Below are 26,205 nucleotides of genomic sequence, written 5' to 3'. Positions count from 1 at the left end.
AGAAACCTGCTCACTAGATGGAGATAAATAAAATTGGGTCCCTGCTGTTTATAAAGAAGAACCAAAATAATATAGACAAAACTATAAAGTTAATAAAACATGATTTATTTTTGTGACTTAGTATTAGGAAAGTATTTCTTAATACCTCAAAAGCTTGAAGTCATAAGGGAAATTTAATTTGATGAAGTTCTCAAATTCATTAGTAGTAAGAGAAGTCTAAATTAAAACATTCTTTTAGTTTATACCGATTAGGCTAACAAAAATTAGAAAGCAAAGCTAGATAATGCTACATACTGGCTGGACACGGGGAAATAGGAGCCTCAAGGAGTGCCGATTAGTGTAGTCAGTCTTGAGAACAATTTGACAATTCATCATTTTCTTGATAAGATTCACTTTGACCTAACAGTCTGTTTCTGGGTCTATAAGCAGAGATTAATTCTCACATGGGTTTGTAAGGGGACATGTAAGGACATAATTCATTTCAACATTGTTTTTGATGACTGGCAATTAAAGATACTGTGAATCTGCAATGCTGCGGGAGTGGAGTACAACATGTGGAGTACTTTGCATCAATCAGAAACAATGAACCAAGTCACTGAAATTGTGTACAACCAGTTTTTTACAGATAAATCTTTTAAAAATAATAAAAATAGATATACTATAATAAATATACCACAGCAACATCAATAGGTTTTAAAACATCTAATGCAGAGGGTAAAACTAGGAAAACATAGAAATAGAAGAATGTTTGTCAAACAAATTAGAAGAATAACTTCTTGGAAAGGGGAATGGGGATAGGATATGGAGATGGAAAGAAATGAATCAGTTAGAAGAGAGGTATTAATACAGATGATGATAACACACTGTGAACTGAGGAGTATGATTAAATATTTTGTACCTGGCCGGGCGCAGTGGCTCAACCCTGTAATCCCAAGCACTTTGGGAGGCCGAGACGGGCGGATCACGAGGTCAGGAGATCGAGACCATCCTGGCTAACACTGTGAAACCCCGTCTCTATTAAAAAATACAAAAAACTAGCCGGGTGAGGTGGCGGGCACCTGTAGTCCCAGCTACTCGGGAGGCTGAGGCAGGAGAATGGCGTAAACCCAGGAGGCGGAGCTTGCAGTGAACTGAGATCCAGCCACTGCACTCCAACCTGGGCGACAGAGCGAGACTCCGTCTCAAAAAAAAAAAAAAAAAAAAAAAAATTTTGTACCTGAGGAATAAAAGTGGGACTTGGGAACTTATTTAACAGTGAATGTAAATTGGGTTGGAGTTTAAAAAAAAAAGACTAAGAACATAAAAAAGAAACAAAATAATCTAGGTACGAGGACATGAGGCTTTTCTTTAGGATTGTGGAAATTGGGAATGGAAAGTAAAGGACTGGTATAAGAAATACTGCAAAGACGTGGTGTCAACAACCAGTTGGGTGAGAGATGAGCCAAGTTTTGAATCTGGGTAACTGGGAAGATGGAGATACTATTAATTAAAGAGGAGTAGCAAACAGAAGATAACCACATTTAACTCTGACGAGATGTGTTGAATTCAGCTTAAGATACATTCCATTGGAAGTTCCAGCATTTCATTGAGGTAGGTTATTCACTGTTAGAGCATTTATTGAGGATATACTATGTGTTAGGCATCAAAGCGGGGTATATATGTATTTTTTTTGTTGTTGCCAAAATTGTAGCAAAAAATTGTATACGTGTATGTATATATCCTGCTTTGATATGTGAGTATACATTTATGTATGAACATATGTATATATATTTAACTTATTTTAAGTTCAGAGGTATATGTACAGGTTTGTTATATAGGTAAATTTGTGTCACAGGGGTTTGTCACCCAGGTATTAAGCCTAGTACCCGTTAGTTATTTTTCCTGATACGCTCCCTCCTCCCACCCTCCACCCTCTGGTAGACCCCAGTGTCTATAGTTCTCCTCTGTGGGTCCATATGTTCTCATCATTTAGCTCCCACTTATTAAGTGAGAGCATGCGGTATTTGGGTTTCTATTCCTGCGATAGTTTGCTAAGGATAACGGCCTCTAGCTCCATACATGTTCTGCAGAGTACATGATCTTATTCTTTTTTGTGACTGCATAGTATTCCATGGTGTATATGTACCACATTTTCTTAATCCAGTGTACCATTGATGGGCATTTAGGTTGATTCTATGTCTTTGCTATTCTGAATAGTGCTGCAATGAACATACACATGCATATATCTTTATGATAGAAAAATTTATATTTCTTTGGGTATATACCTAGTAACGGGATTGCTGGGTTAAATGGTAGTTCTGTTTTTACATCTTTGAGGAATTGCCACATTGCTTTCCACAATGGTTGAACTAATTTACACTCTCACCAACAGTGTATAAACATTCCATTTTCTCCACAACCTTGCCAACGTCTCTTATTTTTTGACTTTTTAATAGTAGCCATTCTCACTGGCATGAGATTGTATCTCATTGTGGTTTTGATTCATATTTCTCTAATGATCACTAATGTTGAGCATTTTTTCATATGCTTGTTGGCTGCATGTATGTCTTCTTTTGAAGTGTCTGTTCATGTCCTTTGCCCTCTTCTTGATGGTTTTTTTTTTCTTGTAAATCTGTTTAAGTTAAAGCAGGATATTTTTTATTCCTAACATGTTTTGGCCCTACTATTTCAGTCTCCTCCATTTTGATCCTTCGAGTGATTTGATTGGGTTTCCCAGAATTGGTAAGGTTGAAATTATACCAGGTTACTGTTGAGTAAAAAAAAAAAAAAAAAAAAAAATGACAAAATGGTTAAAACATCCCAAAAAATTAGATCTGTAAAATTTCACGTAAGAAACCAGCACCTTAGGAGGCTAAGGCGGGTGGATCACCAGGTTAGGAGTTCAAGACCAGCCTGGCCAATATGGTGAAACCCCGTCTCTACTAAAAGTACAAAAATTAGCTGGACATGATGGCGCGCGCCTGTAATCCCAGCTACTTGGGCGGCTGAGGCAGGAGAATTGCTTGAACCCGGGAGGCGGAGGTTGCAGTGAGCCGAGATCGCACCACTGCACTCCATCCTGGGTGACAGAGCAAGACACTGTCTCAAAAAAAAAAAAAAGAAGGGAAAGAAAAGAAAAGAAAGAAACCAGATTTAGTAATAATGGCCACAAAGGAAAATTTAAAATGGCAGAAAATCATTGAAATTTGCTTTGAACTAAAAAATGAATAGGTGAATCAAGTATTTGTTGTAAAATTTACTCTAGAAGAGACTTGATACTGTTTTCAGTAGTTCCAGTAAAACAAAATTGAAAAGGGTGGAAAAAAATAGAAACTTTGTGCCATGTAGAAAATCACTCTGGGTATCAAGTCAGCTTGATGTTTTTGTTGTTCCAGAAAATGCTGGGTTCCTGTCCCACTTAACTGAGTTAGATTTGAATTTTTTTTTTTTTTTTGAGACAGAGTTTCGCTCTTGTTGCCCAGGCAGGAGTTCAATGGCGTGATCTCGGCTCACAACAACCTCCACCTCCTGGGTTCAAGCGATTCTCCTGCCTCAGCCTCCCAAGTAGCTGGGACTACAGGCATGCACCACTGTGCCCGGCTAATTTTGAATTTTTGGTAGAAACAGGGTTTCTCCGTGTTGGTCAGGCTGGTCTCGAACTCCTGACCTCAGATGATCCACCCGCCTTGGCCTCCTAAAGTGCTGGGATTGCAGGCATGAACCACTGTGCCTGGCCTTGAATCTTTTAAATTAGTTTTACGTTATATCAATACTATGTGAGTACATTCTCATTGTAATATATTTAGATTTTATAAACAAAATAAAAGCGACCCTGTGATCCTGTCCCTTCCCTGTCTAGAGGTAACCACCATTTGGAATATATCCTTTCAGATATCTTTACTCTGCTTTTACAAATGTGTGTACAAAAAATAAATGTTGATTTGTGAAAATTTGGTATTCCCTATATAGTCTGTAAGCTTTAAATATATAAGTCTTGAATATCTTTCTATGTCAGTTACATTGGATCAAATGTTTGCTGGGTAAAAATGGAGGTGTTATGATATCTTTACTAGCTAGGTACTATAAGGATGGGAGAAGAAAGGAATACAGGTAAGTTTGCTGCTCTCAAGAGGCTCACAGAAGAATTGAAATATATTATCATTATAATAGAGAAAGTGTTCTAATAGAGATATGTACTAGGTGCTTTTTTAGTACAGAGGAAAGAATATCTACTCTTGGAGAAAGAAGTGAATATGTTAGGGAGTGCTTAGAGATGGTGAAAGAGATGTTGAATCAGTTTCTAAGAATATTTTGCAGGTCAAATGTGTCCTGGAATTAAGTAATATGCTCGCTTCATTCTTCTCTGTCTAGTGAAATGTATGCCATCTTTTGGCAACAATCAATCTTTTTGGTGTCTTAAGCCAGGGTTCTAAAAGCAAAATCTTTATCATATTTGAGTGTCTTTTAGAATTTTGACAGCCTTAAACAGTGGCAGAAATTACTTCTGTTAATATTTTTGTATTTCATCTTACAGAGGATTATGTGAATGTATTGTTTCCCTTCTTTAGGGAGGTGGTTGACTCAATGGTTCAGCATTTTAAAGTAACTATATTTGGAGACCGTAGACCAGTTTATGATGGAAAAAGAAGTCTTTACACCGCCAATCCACTTCCTGTGGCAACTACAGGGGTAAGATATGCATTCCTGTATTGGAAAGGTATATTTTTGAAGTGTCTCATTTTATGCGCATTTATTACCATTTTTATTACCATCCATATGTATGTGAGTATTTAGCACTGATTGTTTTTAACTTTTTGTTTTGAAATAATTTCAAACTTACAGAAAAGTTGCAGGAATCATGCAGAGAACTCTCATACACCCTTTACCTAGATTCACTGAGGTTCTAAACATTTCCACATTTATTTTTTTTCTGTCTCTCTTGTACATATGTACTTATTTTTTCCTGAACCATTCACAAGTAGATTGCATATACCATGCCCCATTAATATTTATTTTATTTTATTTATTTATTTTGAGACAGGGTCTCGCTTTGTCACCTAGGTTGGAGTGCAGTGGTGTGATTTCGGCTCACTGCAACCTCCTCCTCCCAGATTCAAGTGATTCTTGTGCCTCAGCCTCCTGAGTAGCTGGGATTACAGACACGTGATACCGCTCCTGGCTAATTTTTTGTATTTCTAGTAGAGACGGGGTTTGCCATGTTGGCCATACTGGTCTCAAACTTGACCTCAAGTAATCCACCCAGCTCAGCCTCCCAAAGTTCTGGGATTTTGGGAGCGCCACCATGTTTGGCCAGTATTTAATACTTGAATGTATATTCCTAAGAACAATGATAAAAACCCTTGTACAGTTATCAGGTTCATTAAATTTAACATTGATATGATACTTTTATTTAATCAACAATACAAATTCCGGTTTTACCAATTTTTCCAATGATGCCCTTTAGTATTTTTTCCCCCTCTGTTACAGAATCCAATCCAAGATCATGATACAAATACCATGTCTTTCTTTCCCCAGCCTTTTTTTTCCTTTCATGACAGTAACATTGTTGAAGATTATAGGCAAGTTATTTTGTAGAATGTCCCCCAGTCTGGGTTTGTCTGATACTTCCCCTTGATTACATTCTGGTTATGCATTATTGGCAGGAATATTATATAACCATTTTTCCTTATCAGTGTGTCTTATCAGGAAGCACACAGTATGTATTTGTTCCATTATTGGTAATTATTGGTGATGTTAACTTTGGTCAGTTGATTAAATTGGTGTCTGCCAGTTTTCTCCTATTGAGGTATTCTTTTTCTCCTTATAGTTAATAAGCATCTTGTAGGGAGATTCTTTTTGTAATTGTGATAAAACATATGTAACATAAAATCTACTGTCTTAACCATTTTAAGGTACATTTCAGTGGTATTAAGCACATTTACATTGTTGTATAATTGTTATCACCATCCATCCCCAGAATTGTCTTTATCTTACAAAACTGAAACTCCATATCCATTAAACAGTATCCGTTGCTCCCTCCCCTCAGCCTTGGCAACCACCGTAGTACTTTCTGTCTCTGAATTTGACTATTCTGGGTTCCTCATGTAAGTGAAATCATAGATTGTTTGTCTTTTTATGACTGGCTTATTTCACAGTTTATCCACATTTTTGCATGTATTAGAATCTTCAAGGCTGAATAATATTCCATTGTGTGTATATATATATATAACACATTTGGTTTATCCTTTCATGCATCAGTGGACCCCTTTTGGCTACTGCAAATAATCCTGCTGTGAACATAGATGTAAAAATGTTGAACTCTGCTTTCAGTTCTTTAGATATATACCCAGAAGTAAATTGCCAGGTCATGTGATAATTATTAATTTTTTGAGGATCTGCTATATTGTTTTCCAGAATGGCTGCATCATTTTACATTCCCACCAACAGTGAACAAGAGTTCCAAACTCTCACTTCCATGCCAACACTTGTTTACTGTTTTTTGTTTTGTTTTGTTTTCTAATAGTAGCCATCCTAATGGGCGTGAGATGATATCTCATTGTGGTTTTGATTTGCATGTCCCCCAACAATTAGTGATGTTGAGTATAACTTTGTAGGCTTATTGGCCATTTGTATATCTTCTTTGGAGAAATGTGTAGTCAAGTCCTTTGCCCATTTTTTGAACTGAGTTGTTTTTTGGAGTTTTGGGTAGTGAGTTGTAGGAGTTCTTTATTTTTAGATTTTTTATTTTTTTTTATTATTTTTTATTTTTTTTATTTTTTTTTTATTTTTTATTTTTGAGGCGGAGTCTCGCTCTGTCGCCCGGACTGGAGTGCAGTGGCCGGATCTCAGCTCACTGCAAGCTCTGCCTCCCGGGTTTATGCCATTCTCCTGCCTCAGCCTCCGGAGTAGCTGGGACTACAGGCGCCCGCCACCTTGCCCGGCTAGTTTTTGTATTTTTAGTAGAGACGGGGTTTCACCGTGTTAGCCAGGATGGTCTCGATCTCCTGACCTCGTGATCCGCCCGTCTCGGCCTCCCAAAGTGCTGGGATTACAGGCTTGAGCCACCGCGCCCGGCTAGATTTTTTATTTTTTTAGCTAAAGTGATGAATACCATTGTAGGAGTTCTTTATATATATTCTGGATATTAACTTCTGTATTCTGGATATTAACTATTTATATTCTGGACATTAACTTCTTGTCAGATACATAATTTGCAAACCTTTTCTTACATTTCACAGGTTGCCTTTTCACTCTGTTGATTGTATCTGTTGATACACAGAAGTTTTTAATTTTGAATGGGAAATACTTTTAAGGATCCTGTTGTTCATTAGATTTTGATTATTCTTGCTTGGCAATTGATTATTCTTGCTTGAAAGGATTACTACTATGTAGAAGTGATGATTTTCTAATTCTGTCATTCCTTCTCCATATATTCATTAATCTGCTGAAAGGGAGAATTTTTTTTTTTTTTTACTCTGTTTATTGATTTCACTGCCCAGATTGTCCCAGATTTGGCCGGTGGGAACTCTTTTAAGCTGACTCCTGTGTCCTTTTGAAATGACACTTTTTGGGGAATACAGTCCTGCATCACCTAAAACAATGAGGATATGCTCTGAGAAATGTGTCCTTGGGCAATTTTTTCATTGTGCTATCATCACAGCATATACTTACACAAACCTAAGTGGTGTAGCTTTCTACATACCTACACCATATAATATGGCTCATTATCACTATAAACCTATATAGGATGTTACTATGCTGAATACTGTAGGCACTTGTAAGACAATGGTAAATATTTGTGTATCTAAATGTATCTAAATATAGAAAAGGTGCAGTAAAAATACATTGTAAAAGATTGTTTAAATGGTACACCTGTATAAGGCAGCTTCATTATAATCTAATGGGACCACCGTGTATGTGTGGTCCATTGTTGACCAAAAATCGTTATGTGGTGCATAGACCACATACTTCATTACTTTCTGGCACAAGATGTTCCTGGTTTATTTTATGTTTTCTCTGCTGCAGTCCTTCAACTAACCATTTCTCTGAGGATCTCTGGTTTCTTTTAGTTGGCAAACGCAATTTTGAAATGAAAATCTGGTTATTGGTATGTTCACTGCTGCTGGGGTATATGTGCTTCTAAGCCCTTTCAATGGATAGAGGTAGGAAATATATAAAAAGTAGATAAATAAATAAAACAGACAACAAAAACATATTACACTTTATATGGTAAATCTAACACACACATGTATATATGGGAAATCATGAGTTCACACTTGATTCTTCCAATTCCAGTCTATACTCCATGGGATTCTTCCTTTCCTCACTCCATTCCATATTTGTATCTTTCTTCTTTAGTTAGATTCCTGGCTCCTCAAAGCATCACCACTCCTTCTCATTTGCTCAGTCCTACAGTACATACAAAATAGTTTGTGAATTACTATACTCAGACCACTACAGAACAGAAACCTGCTAATGAATTCAAGGCTTTATTTTGTATGCAATTCTTCTAAATCCACCCTTTCTCTACCCCTGGAATGAAGACTGTCGGCAGTATACATACTGTGTTCAAGAGTTACTTGAATTAGTGCTTCCTTTTTCTTTTCTTTCAATGTGGTTATGTTATTTATTTGAAATTTATTTGGGTTCATTTGATTCTGTTTATGATATTCTGTTTTAATTTTTTCCCTCCATTTTAATTTATTTATTTATTTAGACAGGGTCTCGCTCTGTAACCCAGTCTGGAGTTCATTGGCACACTCACAGCTCACTGCAGCCTCAACGTCTCAGGCTCAAACGATCCTACTACCTCAGCCTCCCAAGCAGCTGGTGTACACCACCACACCTGGCTAATTTAATTTTTTGTAGAGACTAGGTCTTGCTCTGTTGCCTAGGTTGGTTTAAAATTCCCTGGCTCAAGCAGTCCTCCTGCCTTAGCATCCCAAGGTGCTGGGATTACAGGAGTAAATTTTTTTTTTTTTTTTTTTGAGATGGGGTCTCACTCTGTTGCCCAGGCTGGAGTGCGGTGATGCAATCTTGGCTCACCGCACCCTCTGCCTCCTGAGTTCAAATAATTCTTGTGCCTCAGCCTCCCAGGTAGCTGGGATTACAGACGTGCCACCACGCCCGGCTAATTTTGTATTTTTAGTAGAGGCGGGCTTTCACCTTGTTGGCCAAGCTGGTCTCGAACTCCTGACCTGAAGTGATCCACCTGCCTCGGCCTCCCAAAGTGCTGGGATTACGTGCCTGAGCCACTGCGCCTGGCCTTTTTTTTTTTTTTTTTTTTTTAATATATAGAATTTTAATATGCTTCCAAATGTCAAAATTATACCAAAATGTGTACTCAGAATTGTTCTGTCCTTATTTTTCCAGTCCATTCCCTCCCATCCTTTGAAAGTAACTAGTTTCTTTGTTTCTGGTTCACACTTCCTATGTTTCTTTTTGCAGAAGTAAGCAGACATGTGAATATTTTCCTCCTTTCTCACACAAAAGTTGTCATAGTATTTGTAATCTTTTGTACTTTGCTTTTTTCACTTAATAGTATAGCTTGGAAATTTATTCCATGGCAGTTTCAAGAGGTTTTCCTCATTCTTTTTTCATAGCTGCATAAATGTTAGAGCATTTAGGGTAGTTTCCAGTATTTTGCAATGACACATAATGATGGCATGAGTAACTGTTATTTAAATTTTATCGACAAAAAAAAAAAAAAAGGTATATTTTAGTCTATTGACTTTTTTATTTTTGCCATGTTTTCTCTTAGATATTTTTATAAGTTAAATCTAAAATAATTGTATTTATCATTTTCAGCATTTACCAGTAGTTGACTCTTTTCCCATCAACAGGTAGATTTAGACGTTACTTTACCTGGGGAAGGTGGAAAAGATCGACCTTTTAAGGTGTCAATCAAATTTGTCTCTCGGGTGAGTTGGCATCTACTGCATGAAGTACTGACAGGACGGACCTTGCCTGAGCCACTGGAATTAGACAAGCCAATCAGCACTAACCCTGTCCATGCCGTTGATGTGGTGCTACGACATCTGCCCTCCATGAAGTGGGTGCTTCTGCTTTTTTTCTCTTTAGATTTTAAACTCTCAAGAATGAATTGTGCAGGCTTCTCTTGGTTAAACCTTTATTTGCTGTATATTTTGATTGTTCAACTGAAATGTTGAACAAGAATAGCATCAATACAAATTCATTGACAGGAGTACGTTACAGAAAATTACCTGGCTTTTGCAAGTAACTGTACATCATTAGCTTAGCTAATCTCATGAATAATTTTATAGAAAAATATCTCACCCTTTCTCTTAGGATCTAAAAGTCTTAACAGATCTATTTTCAGATGTATTTCTTTAGTTATATTATCTTGCTTTAAAAGTAATTTCACTGTTTATACAACATCAAATTGTGTTGAATTGCTTTTCTTAATAATCCTAGGACCTCACATGTGTAGGGTATGCTCCTGTGTGTGACCACATGTGTACCCATGTATTTTTTATTGTTTCATTGGGTTTTTTTTGAGACATGGTCTCACACTGGCGCCCAGGCTGTAGTGCAGTGGCACAATCATGGCTCACTGCAGCCTCAACCTCCCAGGCCTAAGCAATCCTCCTACCTCAGCCTTCTGAGTAGCTGGGACCACAGGCATGCACCATCACACCTGGCTAATTTAAATTTTTTTTTTTTTTTTCTTGTAGAGATGGAATCTCCCTATGTTGCCCAGGCTGGTTTCAAACTCCTGGACTCAAGTGATCCTCTCACCTTAACCTCCCAAAGTGCTCGGATTACAGGTGTAAGCCCCCACACCTGACTCAGTATGTTTTTTTTAAAGAAAAATAGTATGTCTTGCAAACACCTTTATAGAAATAGCTTTTTGTTCAATAATTGTTTACTTGTTAACATTTTTAAGGTTGGAACTGGTAACTTTTTAAAACCTATTTTTAAGAAATTATTTTAGATAAAATTCATTCGTATTTCAACCAACAGTTTTGAGAAAGGAAAATTTAAGTAGATTTTTTTCCGTTTAGAGTAGGTACTTTTTGCTTTCTCAAATTTGGAACATGTTTAGTTTCATACATTCATAATGATAAGCATCATTATGATAAGTTAGTTGTGCTTTAGTCTCCCCTTTTCTGCAGATTTAAATACTTGTATGAGAAGGAAAGGATTGAACATGCCATTTTAATTTTTGTAGATACACGCCTGTGGGGCGTTCATTTTTCTCTGCTCCAGAAGGATATGACCACCCTCTGGGAGGAGGCAGGGAAGTGTGGTTTGGATTCCATCAGTCTGTTCGGCCTGCCATGTGGAAAATGATGCTTAATATTGATGGTAAGGGAACTAAAGCCATATTCTGTATTGGGTGGTAGATTTCTATATGATGTGTGTACATAAATTTTATATATAATTATACATACCAGTATCTCGAAGTAATATTTAGACATGTATTATGATCTACTAAAAAAACCTTTATATTTTTATTACATTTCATTTAGAAAGCCTGTAGAACTTACCTTGGAATGCTGCTAAACATGAAGCAAGCACATGAAGACAGATTTAAAAGCCCTGACAATTATCTGAGCAATCTTCTATTATAACTCACTTTTGCCCTTTTAACTCTAAGCCAACATTTTATTATGAAATATATATTTTAAGAAAGATAATTCTGTTGAGCATGGTGACCCCCAGATGTTATACCTACTGCTGGTCTTAATGTGATGCTAATTGCATTCTTGTTTTTAGGTGTTTTCTTACAAAATATTTTCAAACTTATATAAAAGCAGAGAGAACAGTATGATGAACTACCACATAGGTAGCCATTACTCAGATTGTCAGAATTTTTCTACCTTTGCGTAATCTGAGTACATTTCTTCTTCTACAGTAGTGTTTTTAAATCAAATCCCAGACGGCATGTTATTTTGTCCCTAATACTTCAATGTGTACCTCTAAAACTATGGATATTTTCTTATAGCAGCAATGTCATTATTATATGTAGGAAAATTATAAACAAGCATTTATTTGTACCCTCTTATACCTGTCCATAATCAGATTTTCCTGATTGTCTGAAATATGCCTTTTTCTAGTTAGCTGGTTCTAATCAGAAGTGAAACAAGATCCACACATCACGTTTGATTATTATGCCTTTTTCGATCTAGTAGTCCCACTTCCTTCCTTGTTTTCTTGTTTCTTTATGCCATTGACGTTTTACAAGAACTTGGTCACTTGTTCTGTAGAATATATTCAAATCTGATTTTGTCTTTTTGTTTTCTTGTGTTATTACCTTGTTCCTCTATCCCCTATATTTTCTGAAAATAAAAGCTTAGAAGTTTCATTCCATTCTGGTTCAAAATGCTTACAAGTGCTTTGTGTTATGTCATATTAGGAAACACAGTATCTAGTGGTCCCAATTTTAGTGATGCAAAAATCAGTCTCTAGGTTCAGAGATTAATCAGTAGATTCAGAGATCTTCCATTGTAAATTTCTTAATTAACTTTTGAATTGCTAATGTTCTGTTCACTGATCATTGTGACCCAAATTATTTATTTCACTAGGGATTATGAACTGGTAAATTTTCTGTTGCTCTTTTTGCATTAGGATTTGCGTTAAAATTTGCATGGAATTTTTCTGTGGAAAAGCTCCATGTCCTGTTGATAATTCGTAAATGTTTGAAAGCTTTCTTGCTTTCAGACACAGCAGGATATTCCTTTCTCATCTTATATTTCTTGCCCAGTACCTGAAATTAGACAATCCTCCAAGGATCCCTGGATCCTTCCAGATCAGGGCATAGTTTCCTCACTTTTTCAGCTGCACCTACCATTGTGCAATATGTGATTGAGGAGGGGATATATTTAACTAGTTTTCTTTAGATGTATACTAGGGTTATTTTTAACTATTTTCTATTTCACATTATTTTATGTATATTAAGATATGTCTGTGAGATAAATTCCTGGAGGTTAGACTGATGAGTTAAGGGCAAATGTATTAATATTTGTAATTTGTATCATTATTGCCAGATTGCACTCCATAGAGATTGAAAATATTTTTCATCAATGAATGAGAGTACCAATTATCTTGTATCTTTGCCACTAGAATTGTCAAACTCTTAGATTTTCATCAATCAATTTGCAAGAAATAGTTTTCTTGTGTCCTCTTAATTTGTATTTGACTACCTTTTCACAAATATAAGGGCCACTTGTGTTTCTTTTTTAATGAACTGTTAGTTTATATCTTTTGCCCTTTTTTTTCTATTGGATTTTTGGTCTTCTCATTTACTCATAATGCTTTCTAAATTAAAGAAGTTAGCCCTTCATCTGTCATTAGTTGCAGATATTTTACCTAGGTTGGTATTTGTCTTTTGACTTTTGGTGTGGTAGAGTTTTTTTTTGTTTTGCCGTGCAGAAGTTTGTTTGTATGTTGATGTGTACACACATACATATGTATTGGTCAGTCATTTCTTTTATGACTTTTAATATCTGATAGGACTAGTCCCATTTTCTCTTTTCAGGATTTTCCAGGCCATTCTTTTTTTTTTTTTTAATTTTTTTTTTTTTTGAGACGGAGTCTCGCTCTGTCGCCCAGGCTGGAGTGCAGTGGCTGGATCTCAGCTCACTGCAAACTCCGCCTCCCAGGTTCACGCCATTCTCCTGGCTCCGCCTCCCAAGTAGCTGGGACTACAGGCACCTGCCACCTCGCCCGGCTAGTTTTTTGTATTTTTCAGTAGAGACCGGGTTTCACCGTGTTCACCAGGATTGTCTCGATCTCCTGACCTTGTGATCCACTCATCTCGGCCTCCCAAAGTGCTAGGATTACAAGCTTGAGCCACCACGCCCGGCCTCAGGCCATTCTTATGTATAAGCTTTAGAAATTCCTTGTTTAGATCCAGTGAGTGGGAGAGGACAGATTGTTATTTTTATTGAGATCCTATTAGATTTATAAATTAAGTTAGGACAAATTGGCATCTTTAAGATGTTATCTTTTCTGTCAAAGAATATACTATGTCTTTCTATTTGTTCAAGATTACTTTTTTTTCTTCAAGAGATCTTACAGCTTTCTTCACATAAATTTTTCACATTTCTTTTTTTCTTTTCTTTCTTTCTTTTTTTTTGAGACCAAGTTTCGCTCTGGAGTACAATGGAGTGATCTCGGCTCACAGCAACCTCTGCCTCCCGGGTTCAAGCAATTCTCATGCCTCAGCCTCCCAAGCAGCTGTGATTACAGCATGCGCCACCACACTCAGCTAATTTTGTATTTTTAGTAGAGACGGAGTTTCACCATGTTGGTCAGGCTGGTCTCAAACTCCTGACCTCAGGTGGTCCACCCACCTCAGCCTCCCAGAGTGCTGGGATTACAGGCATGAGCCACCACACCCAGGCCATTTCTTGTTATTCCAGGATATTTTCTTCTTTTTGTTGCTATTAAATGGTTTATAGATACTAACTGGTTATTGCTTATATGTATTCAGGCTTTTGCTTTCTGTATACTTTCTCTCTCTCTGTGTTATTGAAGTCCATTATTATTTGTGTTATTTTTTCAGGTGATTTTATTGGAGTTTCTAGGTTATAATCATCACCTGCAACTAGTGATAAGTTTACCTCTTCCTTTGGATTTTTATACCTCTAATTTTTTTATCACATATAGACTAATCAGACAAGGTAGGGTTAAATAGTAGTGATTAATGTGCATCCTTTTTCTTTCTTGCTCTAGAAGCATTAAGTATTGTATGTTTCTATATATTGTCATATTAAGGAATATCTGTTTCTTGTTTTATTAAGTATGTTTATGAAGACTATGTGTTAAATTTTGTCCAATGCCTTTTCAGCATTTGTGGAGCTGAAGATGTGATATTTCTCTTCTTTTTAACAAACATTGAACCAAACCAGCACTCCTAGAGTCTTAATTGATGCTGGATTCTGTTTGCTAACACTTTACTTTTATAAATTAAGATGCAAAAGTCTGATTAATCTGCAGCCTTCCCATTTTGTACAGTCTTTGTCAAGTTTTGGTATTATTTCCTAAAAAATTCAGAAGTTTTCCATTTTCTAAAGTGTATAACAGGTGGCTCAAGCCTGTAATCCCAGCACTTTGGGAGGCCGAGACGGGCGGATCACGAGGTCAGCAGATCGAGACCATCCTGGCTAACACGGTGAAACCCTGTCTCTACTAAAAAATACAAAAAACTAGCCGGGCGAGGTGGCGGGCGCCTGTAGTCCCAGCTACTTGGGAGACTGAGGCAGGAGAATGGCTACCCAGGAGGCGGAATTTGCAGTGAGCTGAGATCCGGCCACTGCACTCCAGCCCGGGCAACAGAGCGAGACTCTGTCTCAAAAAAAAAAAAAAAAAAAAAAAAATAGGTTGATATTATCAGCTCTTTTATGATTTCGTAGAATTGCCCTATAAAACCTTGTGACCTGGTGTTTTTTGTTTGGTTTGGTTTGGTTTGCTAGGTAGCTGTTTTAAAACTTCCCTCATTTATTTTGTGAGAATCAGTCTAATAATTTATCATACATTTAAAAATGACTAAGAGTATAATTGGATTGTAACACAAAGAAAGGATAAATGCTTGAGGTAATGGATACCCCATTTACCCTGATCTTATTATTATGCATTATATACCTGTATCAAAAGCTCATGTAACCCATAGATATATACACCTACTATGTACCCATAAAATTTTTTTTTAATTAAAAAAAAAAAGTCTCTTCAGGGTGTTTAGGTTCACTTTTGGTAGCTCACATTTTACTGGAAAATTATTTATTTTATTCATATGTAATTTAATTATACAGAGTTTTATGAAATAGTTTCTATTGTTGTTATTATTGTTATTATTATTATTATTTTTTTTTTTTTTTTTTTGAGACAGGGTCTTGCTCTGTCACCCAGGCTGGAGTGCAGTAGTGTAATCTTGACTCACTGCAACCTCTGCCCCCCAGGGTCAAGTGACCTTCCCACTACAGCCTCCTGAGCAGCTGGGACTACAGACACATGTTACCACACCTGGCTAATTTTTGTATTTTTTTGTAGAGACAGGATTTCACCATGTTGCCCAGGCTGGTCTCGAACTCCTAGGCTCAAGAGATCTGCCTGCCTTGACTTCCCAGAGTGCTGGGATTACAAGCATGTGCCACCGTGCCCGGCCAGTTTCTATTAGTTTTTGAAATTCTGTGTATTTCTGTGGTTTTCACAGTTTATTATTTTGCATATCTATGCTTTGTTCTTTTTACTTTTTTTTTTCAGGTAGTGAAATTGGGTGGTGTTTATTTTTCTCCATCTTTTTCAAGCTTTCAACAATAAGCATCTATTACTTTTTATCAAAAAATTTTTAAAAGTTATGGAATCATAAATATTTATTTTAGAATAACAAAAATAAATATGTATTTTAGAAAACAAAATGTATTGAGTGCTTTCTGATTAAGAACAAAATATAGTTAATGAATGCTATCTGATTGTTTAATTAAATACTTTTATCCTTAGCCTTTTTTCCTATGGCCTGATTTCTTTTTTGGTAACATATTCTTCCCAGTTAATGAATTACTGAAACCTATAATAGAGAATCTTTTCTATTATTCTAGCTCAGGTGTATATTTAGTACTTCAACTTAAATTCTTGGATCAATGAAATAAAATCTTGATGAACTCTTTCTAGAGAAGTAAGGTACCCAAATTTATTGAAACAATTTTTTTTTTTTTTTTTTGAGTTTCGCTCTGGTGTCCAGGCCGGAGTGTAGTGGCTCGATCTCAGCTCATTGCAGCCTCCGCCTCCCCAGTTCAAGCGATTGTCAAGCCTCAGCCCCACCAAGTAACTGGGATTACAGGTGCACGCCATGATGCCCGGCTAATTTTTTTGTATTATTAGTAGAGATGGGGTCTCACCATGTTGGTCAGGCTGGTATCAAACTCCTGACCTCAGGTGATCTGCCTGCCTCAGCCTCCCAAAGTGCTGGAATTACAGGCGTGAGCCAACGCACCCGGCCTGAAAACAATTTTTTTTTTAATTAACATTAAACTCACTAGAAAACTCTCAAGAATTGTGTTGCAGATCATTTGAAAATATATCTGCCAACTTTCCCTTCCTTCCTGAAGCGTGTTTACAGGCAGAGCAAATTACAACAGTCTTACCGTTCTTTAAGGATAGAGCAACTTCCTGGGGATTCTGGAGGCTCAGTTCTCTGGTCGGTGATTAGGATACAGTACTGATGTTGAGGAAAGTAAGGCCTTTCTGACAATGGGAATTATTCTTTTTTTTTCTTTTTTTTTTCTTTGAGACGGAGTCTGGCTCTGTCGCCCAGACTGGAGCGCAGTGGCGCGATCTCAGCTCACTGCAAGCTCCGCCTCCCAGGTTCACACCATTCTCCTGCTTCAGCCTCCTGAGTAGCTGGGACTACAGGCGCCCGCCACCACACCCAGCTAATTTTTTGTATTTTTAGTAGAGACGGGGTTTCACCATGTTAGCCAAGATGGTCTCGGTCTCCTGACCTTGTGATCCACCCGCCTCAGCCTCCCAAAGTGCTGGGATTACAGGCGTGAGCCACTGCGCCCAGCCAACAATGGGAATTATTCTTAAAGTTATTTTTCTGTCTTTTTAAGCTAGATTAGTAACAGGTACTTTTGTTTTATTGGTGGAAATATTTAAAACAATTATTTTTCTGGTGATCACTGTTTTAGCTGTATTACAAAGCTTCTAATATGTAATATTTTTATTCTAGAAACTAGAAATATGTATTATATTATTTTCTAGAAACTCCACAAATTTCTTTTGTATTTCCCCTGTACTTTAAATATTGTTTGAGAGACTTTCCAGATTTTCAGAATGAAAATCGTTTTGTTTTCTGGATTTGTTACGAATTTTCTAGTTTCATTGTATTGTTAAAAAATGTGGTTTGTATTTTTCCTTTTAGAGTTTGTAGAGGTATTTTTTGTACCCCAATATATGGTCAATTTTTGTGATAGTTCTATGGCTATTTGAAAATAAGGTATATTCATATATTAGGTTAGAGTGAAATATCCATCAGAGCTACCAGTTTATGTTGCTTATGTCATTTATTTCCTTAGTTTTGTTTTTTGTTCTCTCAGACTAGGAGAAATAAATTTCCTATTATTAATATCTTTCTGTTTCTTTTATCTCCTATAATTTCATTTTCTGAATGTTGCTACTGTATATTTAGAAGCATATATATTCATATCTATTTTCTTTGTTATGAATTATAACCTTTATATGATGAGTGACTTTCTTTTTGTACTTTTTGACCAAAATTCAACATTATTAGAAGCATATATATTCATATCTATTTTCTTTATTTTCTTTGTTATGAATTATAACCTTTATATAAGTGACTTTCTTTTTGTACTTTTTGACCAAAATTCTATATTATCTAATAAAAGGATTGCACTTCATGCTTTTGTGAACTTTATCCTATCCTTTAATTTTTTTTTTTTTTTTTTCAGATATATCTTATGACAGCATAGAATGGTTTGCTTTGTGGGTCAGTTTAAAGCTTTTTTTCTGTTTTAGTGGATGAATTAAGCCAGATATAAATAGGAAGGACATATCCTCCTATCAAGACACAACCATTGGTTGTGGTTTTGTAAAATTATTTTATGCCATTTTTTATGTTTGTATATATTTTGAAACTTTGAGTGATGTGTTTTCTGTGCTTTTTAAATGGTAGTCCTCATATTAGGAAGATTTTCCCCCCAGTGGTTATCTTTATCCTTATACCTTCATACAATACTTGTCGTCCTCTGTTTTAAAGCAGTCTTTTCTTTCCCTTAATTGAATAACAGTTACATTAGCTTTATTCTCTTCCCTTCTTTCTACTAGTTTTAGCCAATATAGTATTATTTTATTGCCCTTTATAATTTTATTCTTTCATGTTGCTTAAGGTTTTACTGATTGACTTTCAACTTTGACTCCTATCTATTGCACATGAGGTCCAGTCATTGAGCTTATTCTACTTCTTATATTTTCTACTCTTGACATTCATTTGTATATATTCATTTATTTGAATTCCTACGTTCTTAGACCATGTAACAGTTTCATTCCATTTGTTTTCAATCTTAAATATGCAATTAAATGTATTGTTGCTCACTGCCAGTCCTTTTGCTGAAATTTTTCTGGTCATTTGTTGGTTTCAGTTTGTCCTCAAGTTGCTGCTTTAAGAAATGCTCATATGAATAAGGGCTGAGTTATCTGTAGCCTTATTCCTGAAGGACTGTTTGGCTAGATGTGGAATTGTTGGCTCACACTTTTTCCTTGAGTACCTTGTAGGTATTTTTCCACTGTCTTCTGGCACTGAATGTTCAATAGAGAAGTATGATGCCAGCTTGATTTTATTTTTCTTAGAAGGGATGTGCTTTTTTGTGTGTGATTGCTGAAAGTATTTCTTCCAAATACCAAATAATTTAGAAATTATTTTAAGTGACATCTGATAAAATTATTAGATGTTTTCTTAATTGACCGTTTTGGGTCAGTTTTATGTCTATCATTTTATTTACTTTTAAAAAACTTTTATCCTACATGCTTCTTACTGTGCCTTTCTTGTTGTATATTTTTACCATGTGCTCATTGCATTTTAGTTCTTAAATTTTTTTAATTCTTTAAATTCTTTTTCTTCCATTTCTTTTCTGAGTTCTGCCATGCTTGTTTCACTGCAACTCCCGTTGACTGGATAGCTCCTCTTTGAGTTCCTAAATTTCTGCTCTGAACTTTTTCTTCATAACTGCATTAGGAATTTTTCAATGCGAGTAACAAGTAGGGTTTTAATTTTTCTCTGCTTTGTGATGATATTGTTTGTTGAGGTTTCTTTGTCAGAGATGTCGCAGTGCCTTTTTACATTTTTTTCTATGGCATTTTTGTATAGGTACTTAACCACTTTTTTGTTGCTTATATTGGCATGAGATGAGTTTCCCAAACCATCTGTTAGAAGGGACTTGAAGGTCTTAGGAACGTTAGGAACACCTTCAGAGCAAGATAGTTTTTCCATGTTTCTGTGTTCAAGGCTTCTCTCCTCCATTGTTCTGGTGGATTCTTTCTTCAAAATACAGCCACATCTCCTATGCCTCTCAGTAACTTAAGGGGTTTAAGTAATGTGAACTACCAGCCATGAGTTCCCCAGGTCCTATTTCTGCTACCAAGGCATACACCTCCTACCCTTTAAATTGCCTGCCTCAAATGTTAACAATTAAAGAATTTGTGGCCGGGCGCGGTGGCTCACGCCTGTAATCCCAGCACTTTGGAAGGCTGAGACAGGAGGATCACAAGGTCAGGAGATCGAGACCATCCTGGATCCTGGCTAACATGGTGAAACCCCGTCTCTACTAAAAATACAAAAAATTAGCCGGGTGCGGTGGCAGGCGCCTGTAGTCCCAGCTACACGGGAGGCTGAGGCAGGAAAATGGCGTGAACCTGGGAGGCGGAGCTTGCAGTGAGCCAAGATTGCGCCACTGCACTCCAGCCTGGGCGACAGAAAGACTCCATCTCAAAAAAAAAAAAAAAAAAAAAAACAGAATTTGTGGTAGATATACAGAAGTTCTTTGTACTATTCTTATAACTTTTCTGTGAGTTTGAAACTACTTCAAAAGAAGAAATTACAAAAGAGCATGCCTCACTTATAAAAGAGTGGTCCTTTCTGAGATCTGTCACTTCCAAACCACTTATTGTTCTGCCACTTTCTACACCTCCTTTCCTTACCTCCTTCTGAGAATCCCCCATTTAATCTCAGTTCTAAACATTGTAGTTCCCACTTGAGATAGGTTCTTTTCTTTCTGGGAGTAAAGATGTGCTATTCCCCTACCAGATTCCTTTATACTTCTTATCATTCTCCCATGCTCAGATGTGGCTTCTTTTAGTCTCAAGTACTTTGGGTCATATTTACTTATAATTTGGCATTTTTAGGTTTTTATTATCCCCTAGTATCACTAAAGACGTATGGTATTTTTTGTTTTTAACATTGTCTTTGTTGCTCTGTACCGGTTCTCGGAGAAAGATGGGAAAATTTGGAACTAAATTGCTGTTATGTTCCTACTAGAACTTGAAGTCCAGCTTTGAAAATTATTAAGAAATAATTTCTAGGCCGGGTGTGGTAGCTCACACCTGTAATCCTAGCACTTTGGGAGGCCAAGGTGGGAGGATCACTTGAGCCTAGGAGTTTGAGACCAGCCTGGGCAACATAGTGAGACCCCCATCTCTATTAAAAAATAAAGAAATAATTTCTAAATAACCCCTTGTTTAAAGAAATCATGAAGAAAATTTTGAACTGAAGGATAATGAATACAATACATATAGAGCTGGTATGATCAGCTAAAGCAATGCTTAGAGAGAATTTAAAACTTTAAATACCTATTATAAAAAAAAAAGCGTCAGTGACATGAGCATTCATTCTTAACAAGTTAGAAAAATCACAGAAAATTAAATGCGAAAGAGAATAGAAAGAAAGAAAAGATAAAAACCAATCAGTGAAATAGAAAAAACTTCTCTCTGTCCTTTAGATAGGGAGACTTCAAAGGTTTTTAAGAAGGATAGTGACATGATCATATTTGTTTTCCAGAAAGAGACCTCTGGCAGCAGTGTGGAGAATAGATAGAGGAGAAAAAACTAATCTGAGAAGCCAGTTAGGAGGCTTTTCAATCACTAGTTCAGGTAAGAGATGGTGATGGTCTAATGTGGGATGGAGAGGAAGGATTAAGCTGAAAAAATAGGTTTAAGAACCATGTCCAGAAAAAAAAAAAAACTTTGGGTGTAGTTACTGGTACATGGAACTGATTGGAAAAAAATAGACCAGAGCTTTACTGGATTTTTGAAGGAATTGTTTTTGCAAATAAACTACAAGCCTGGCATATCAGTCAAGGTTCAGCTAGAGAAACAGTACCAGTAGGAAGTATAGAGAGAGGGTTTATGCAATTGTAGGAGCTAGATAGGCAAGTCTGAAATTTTGGGGGCACACTGTCAGAAAGGGCAGGTGAAATTCAGGCATGGGCTGAAGCAGTTATCTATAGGTGGAATTTCTTGCTCTCAGGGAAGCTTCAGCCCTACTTTTAAGACCTTTCACCTAACTGAATTAGGCCCATCCACATTATTCAGGATAATCTCTTTTACTTAAAGTCAACGGATTATGGATTTTAATTACATCTACAAAATATCTTCATAGCAACACCTAGATTAGTGTTTGATTAAACAAATGGCAGCTGGTAGCCTAGCAAGTTAACACATTAAAAACAACACCTGCCATGGTGGCTTACACCTGTAATCCCAGCATTTTGGGAGACCAAAGCGGGAGGGTCACTTGAGATCAGGAGTTTGAGATTAGGCTGAACAACATAGTGAGACCTGATCTCTACCAAAAAAAAAAAAAAAAAAAAGAAAAAAATTAGCCAGGTGTGGCGCGTGCTTGTAGTCCCAGCTGCTAGGGAGGCTGAGATGGGAGGAAGGCTTGAGCCCAGGAGATCAAGGCTGTGTTGAGCCATGATTGTACCACTGCACTCCAGCAGTGACAAAGCAAGGCCCCATCTCAAATAAATAAAAAGAACAACTACTCTCCACACCTGGTGTGAAATTTTCTGTGATTATTCAGCCCTTGAAGCAACTTTAAGGTACAGTGACTGCCATATTATAAACTATCTCCCAAGAAGGGCGTACTCTCCAATGTACATTCAGAGTAGTGACTGTGAGTTTTCTAGCAGGTATGAATAGTGGTACTGTCAGCTGAATATGGAAGTAGATCTACTATTGCTGATTAGTTGGCAGTATACACCATGTATCAATGTTAACATGTCCAAAGCTTGAGGATTCTATGGAACATATAGGCAGACATATCTAGTGTATAGTTAGAAATTTAGGTATGAAAATCTATAAGGTAGGAGCTGAAAGTAAGAGTGTTGGGACTCTTCAGTATGTAAATCCATATTTGAAACTATAGAAGTGGAAAAACTCTTTAGGAATATTATTTAGATTGAAACAGGAAAGAGAAGGATAAAGCCATCGAGGAATACTAGCATTTAAGAAAGAAAGAACTAGTGAGCAAGTAATGATAATTACAAGGCAATATGAGACACCAAACATGATGTCAAAGAAGCCAAGAGGGGAAACATATCCAAAAAATAAATGAACTGGGCAGAGGGGCTCACGCCTGTAATCCCAACTACTTGGGAGGCTAAGGCAGGAGGATAGCCTGAGCCCCAGGAGTTGGAAGCTGCAGTGAGCAGTAACTGAGTCACTGTACTCCAGCCTGGGCAACAGAGTGAGACCCCTATCTCTAAAAAAAGAAACAAAAAGTAGATGATTTCACAGTTAAACAATGAGAGCTTTTTCAATAAAATCAAGAGACGAGGATATCAGTACTATGGTTTTTAGTCACTATTGTGTTTGCTAACTTCTGTTCTTCTTACAGGTTTCAGTCTACATGTTACTTCTTTGAGAAGCAGTGTTTGACACCCTTCTCCCCCCATCCAGCCATCCCCCAAGTCTGAGTTAGGTATTTCTCTTCTGTATTCCCATAGCACAGTGTAATTCCCCTATAATAGCATGTATCACCTTGAATTATGAGTGTTTATTGTTCTGTCTCTCCTATTAGAATGAAAGCTCCATGAAGGGATTGTCATTTTATTCACCAGTATACCCTCCATGCCCAGCACAACTTTTGGTCATATTAAACAAAGAATGAATAAATAAATCCAAGATCATAGGAGGAGGAGCATCCAAATGAGCCTTAAAAATTAGAGAAATATTTGTAGTAATATGTGATATCTTAGCTGAGCTTTAACAAGTATAATGAGATCAAGAGTTTGGATTGAAAATGGGGTACTCAGGAATAAACGATTTCTGAGGCCTCTAAGATATTATAAAACCTTATTGAAATATCTAAGAGAAAATTTAATGAAACGCATTATCCTTATGGAGAAGACTCAATTTTATAAAATGTCAATTCTCCCCAAATCAATCTATAAATGTAGTTTTAATTGAAATTCCAGTTGGTGGCCAGGTACGGTGGGTATGCCGGTATTTCCAGGACATTGGGAGGCCAAGGTGGGAGGATTGCTTGAGCCTAGGAGTTCTGACCAACATGGTGAAACCCCATCACTAAAAAAAGACCAAAAAATTAGCCAGGTGTGGAGGTGTGTGACTATAGTCCCAGCTACTCAAGAGGTTCAGATGGGAGAATCGCTTGAGCCCAGAAGTCGAGGCTGCAGTGAACTGTGCTCTCACCACTGAACTCCAGCCTGGGCAACAGAATGAGACCCTGTCTCAAAAAAAAATAAAATAAAATTCCAATAGGGTGTAGTATTATTAAGATTTATATGGAGGCCGGGCGCGGTGGCTCAAGCCTGTAATCCCAGCACTTTGGGAGGCCGAGACGGGCGGATCACTAGGTCATGAGATCGAGACCATCCTGGCTAATACGGTGAAACCCCGTCTCTACTAGAAAATACAAAAAACTAGCCGGGCGACGAGGTGGGCGCCTGTAGTCCCAGCTACTCGGGAGGCTGAGACAGGAGAATGGCGTGAACCCGGGAGGCGGAGCTTGCAGTGAGCTGAGATCCAGCCACTGCACTCCAGCCTGGGCGGCAGAGCAAGACTCCGTCTCAAAAAAAAAAGATTTATATGGAAGAATAAGTGACTAAGAAAAACCAATAGAATTTTAAAGAAAAATAAAGCAGGAATTGTCCTACTTCCTATAAAACTGTAACAGTTATACCACATGACTTCAAGTTCAGGGACAGGCAGATTAATGAAGCAGAGTCTAGAAACGAGCCATATATGTGTTTATGGAAACTGTAAATATCTGATGTAGTGTTTCAGATCAGTAGGGAAAGAGTAGAATATTTAAGAAATTGTGTTTACACAGTTAACTGTTTAAAAAATTAGATCCATCTAACATTAGACACAAAATTTATTTCTAGGTGAATTATAATCCCAAATGTGAAAACCAAATCTTCCAAATTCTTTTAGGATAAAAATGAGAGAATATTCCTAACACCAAACAAAGTAAAAAGTATAAACTGCAAAGGAAAATACTGATAAACGACCAAAATTTAAAACTTGTGTAATGCAAAAGAAACAAACTTAAAAATATTAGAAAATTTGTAGCTCATATAACTGAGAACTTTACAAAATATAAGGACAGATGAATTGAAAAGTAGGTAGTTCTCAAAATAGGAAACCCATATAGCCAGTAAACACGTGAAAAGATTCCCATTCATTTATAATCAAGAACTTGCAAGTGAAATCAGTGTTACCATTTTGTACCCATCAGATTTGTTAAAAAAAAAAAAAAAAAGCCTTATGATTTGCCAAAAGTACAAGGTGAAAAGAAAAATCTTATGAAATACCAAATGTTGGTGAGGATGAAGTAAAAGGAACTCTCACACATTGTTTGTAGAAGTACCATTTGGCACAACTACCCGGGAGAGCAGTTCTCAACTAGAAGAGATGAAGTAAAGATGAAATTGCATAACTTAAAACCCATAAAGAGGTATCTTGCATGTGTGCTTGAAACATTATATGTAATAGCAGAAAATTGGAAACAGCTTAAATTCCTGTCAGTAGTAGAATGAATAAACAGCACATAAATAGTTATATAATACTGTGGTGTACTACGTAACAGTTAAATGAATGAACCAGATCTATATGTATCAATGTGAATTATTAAAACAATGTTGTACCCAGACATTGTGGCTCATGTCTGTAATCCCAGCACCTTGGGAGGCAGAGGCCTTTAGATCATATGAGACCAGGGATTTGAGACCAGCCTGGCCTGCATGGCAAAACCCCATCTCTACGAAAAACACAAAAATTGGTCAGTTGTGGTAGTGCACGTCTGTAATCCCAGCTACTGGAATTGAGGCTTGAGAATCGCCTGAACCCAGGAGGCGGAGGTTGCAGTGAGCTGAGATCACACCTCTGTACTCCAGCCTAGGCAACAGAGTGAGACTCTGCCTCAAAAAAGAAAAAAGAAAAAAATATGGGCGGGGCCTAGGGGCTCAGACCTGTAATCCCAGCACTTTGGGAGGTCAAGGCGGGTGGATCACTTGAGATCAGGCGTTTCAGACCAGCCTGGTCAACATGGCTTAACCCTGTCTCTACTAAACATACAAAAATTAACTGGGCTTGATGGTGCATGTCTGTAATCCTAGCTACTTGGGAGGCTGAGGCAGGAGAATGGCTTGAACCGGGAAGGCAGAAGTTGCAGTGAGCCGAGATTGCACCACTGTACTCCAGCCTGGGCGACAGAGTAAGACT

The 26,205-nt window shown here is 37.1% G+C and overlaps 1 protein-coding gene across 2 annotated transcripts in view; it reads left to right on the top strand.

Annotated features, from left to right (window-relative positions):
• The window catches only part of LOC111555812 (argonaute RISC catalytic component 3), a 123,834-nt gene that overhangs the window by 30,130 nt on the left and 67,499 nt on the right, over positions 1–26,205 (top strand). For both annotated transcript variants that reach the window (XM_023232170.2, XM_023232171.1), the window contains 3 exons: positions 4,548–4,668; positions 9,822–10,030; positions 11,171–11,307. In XM_023232170.2, the coding sequence (XP_023087938.1) occupies positions 4,548–4,668; positions 9,822–10,030; positions 11,171–11,307 (467 nt within the window). The remainder of the gene's footprint in view (positions 1–4,547; positions 4,669–9,821; positions 10,031–11,170; positions 11,308–26,205) is intronic.

The sequence above is a fragment of the Piliocolobus tephrosceles genome, chromosome 1, assembly GCF_002776525.5.
Source record: "Piliocolobus tephrosceles isolate RC106 chromosome 1, ASM277652v3, whole genome shotgun sequence".
In the NCBI taxonomy this organism is placed as follows: domain Eukaryota; kingdom Metazoa; phylum Chordata; class Mammalia; order Primates; family Cercopithecidae; genus Piliocolobus; species Piliocolobus tephrosceles.
The sequence above is the reverse complement of the archived record's forward strand: the minus strand, read 5'-3'. Positions and strand labels throughout refer to the sequence as shown.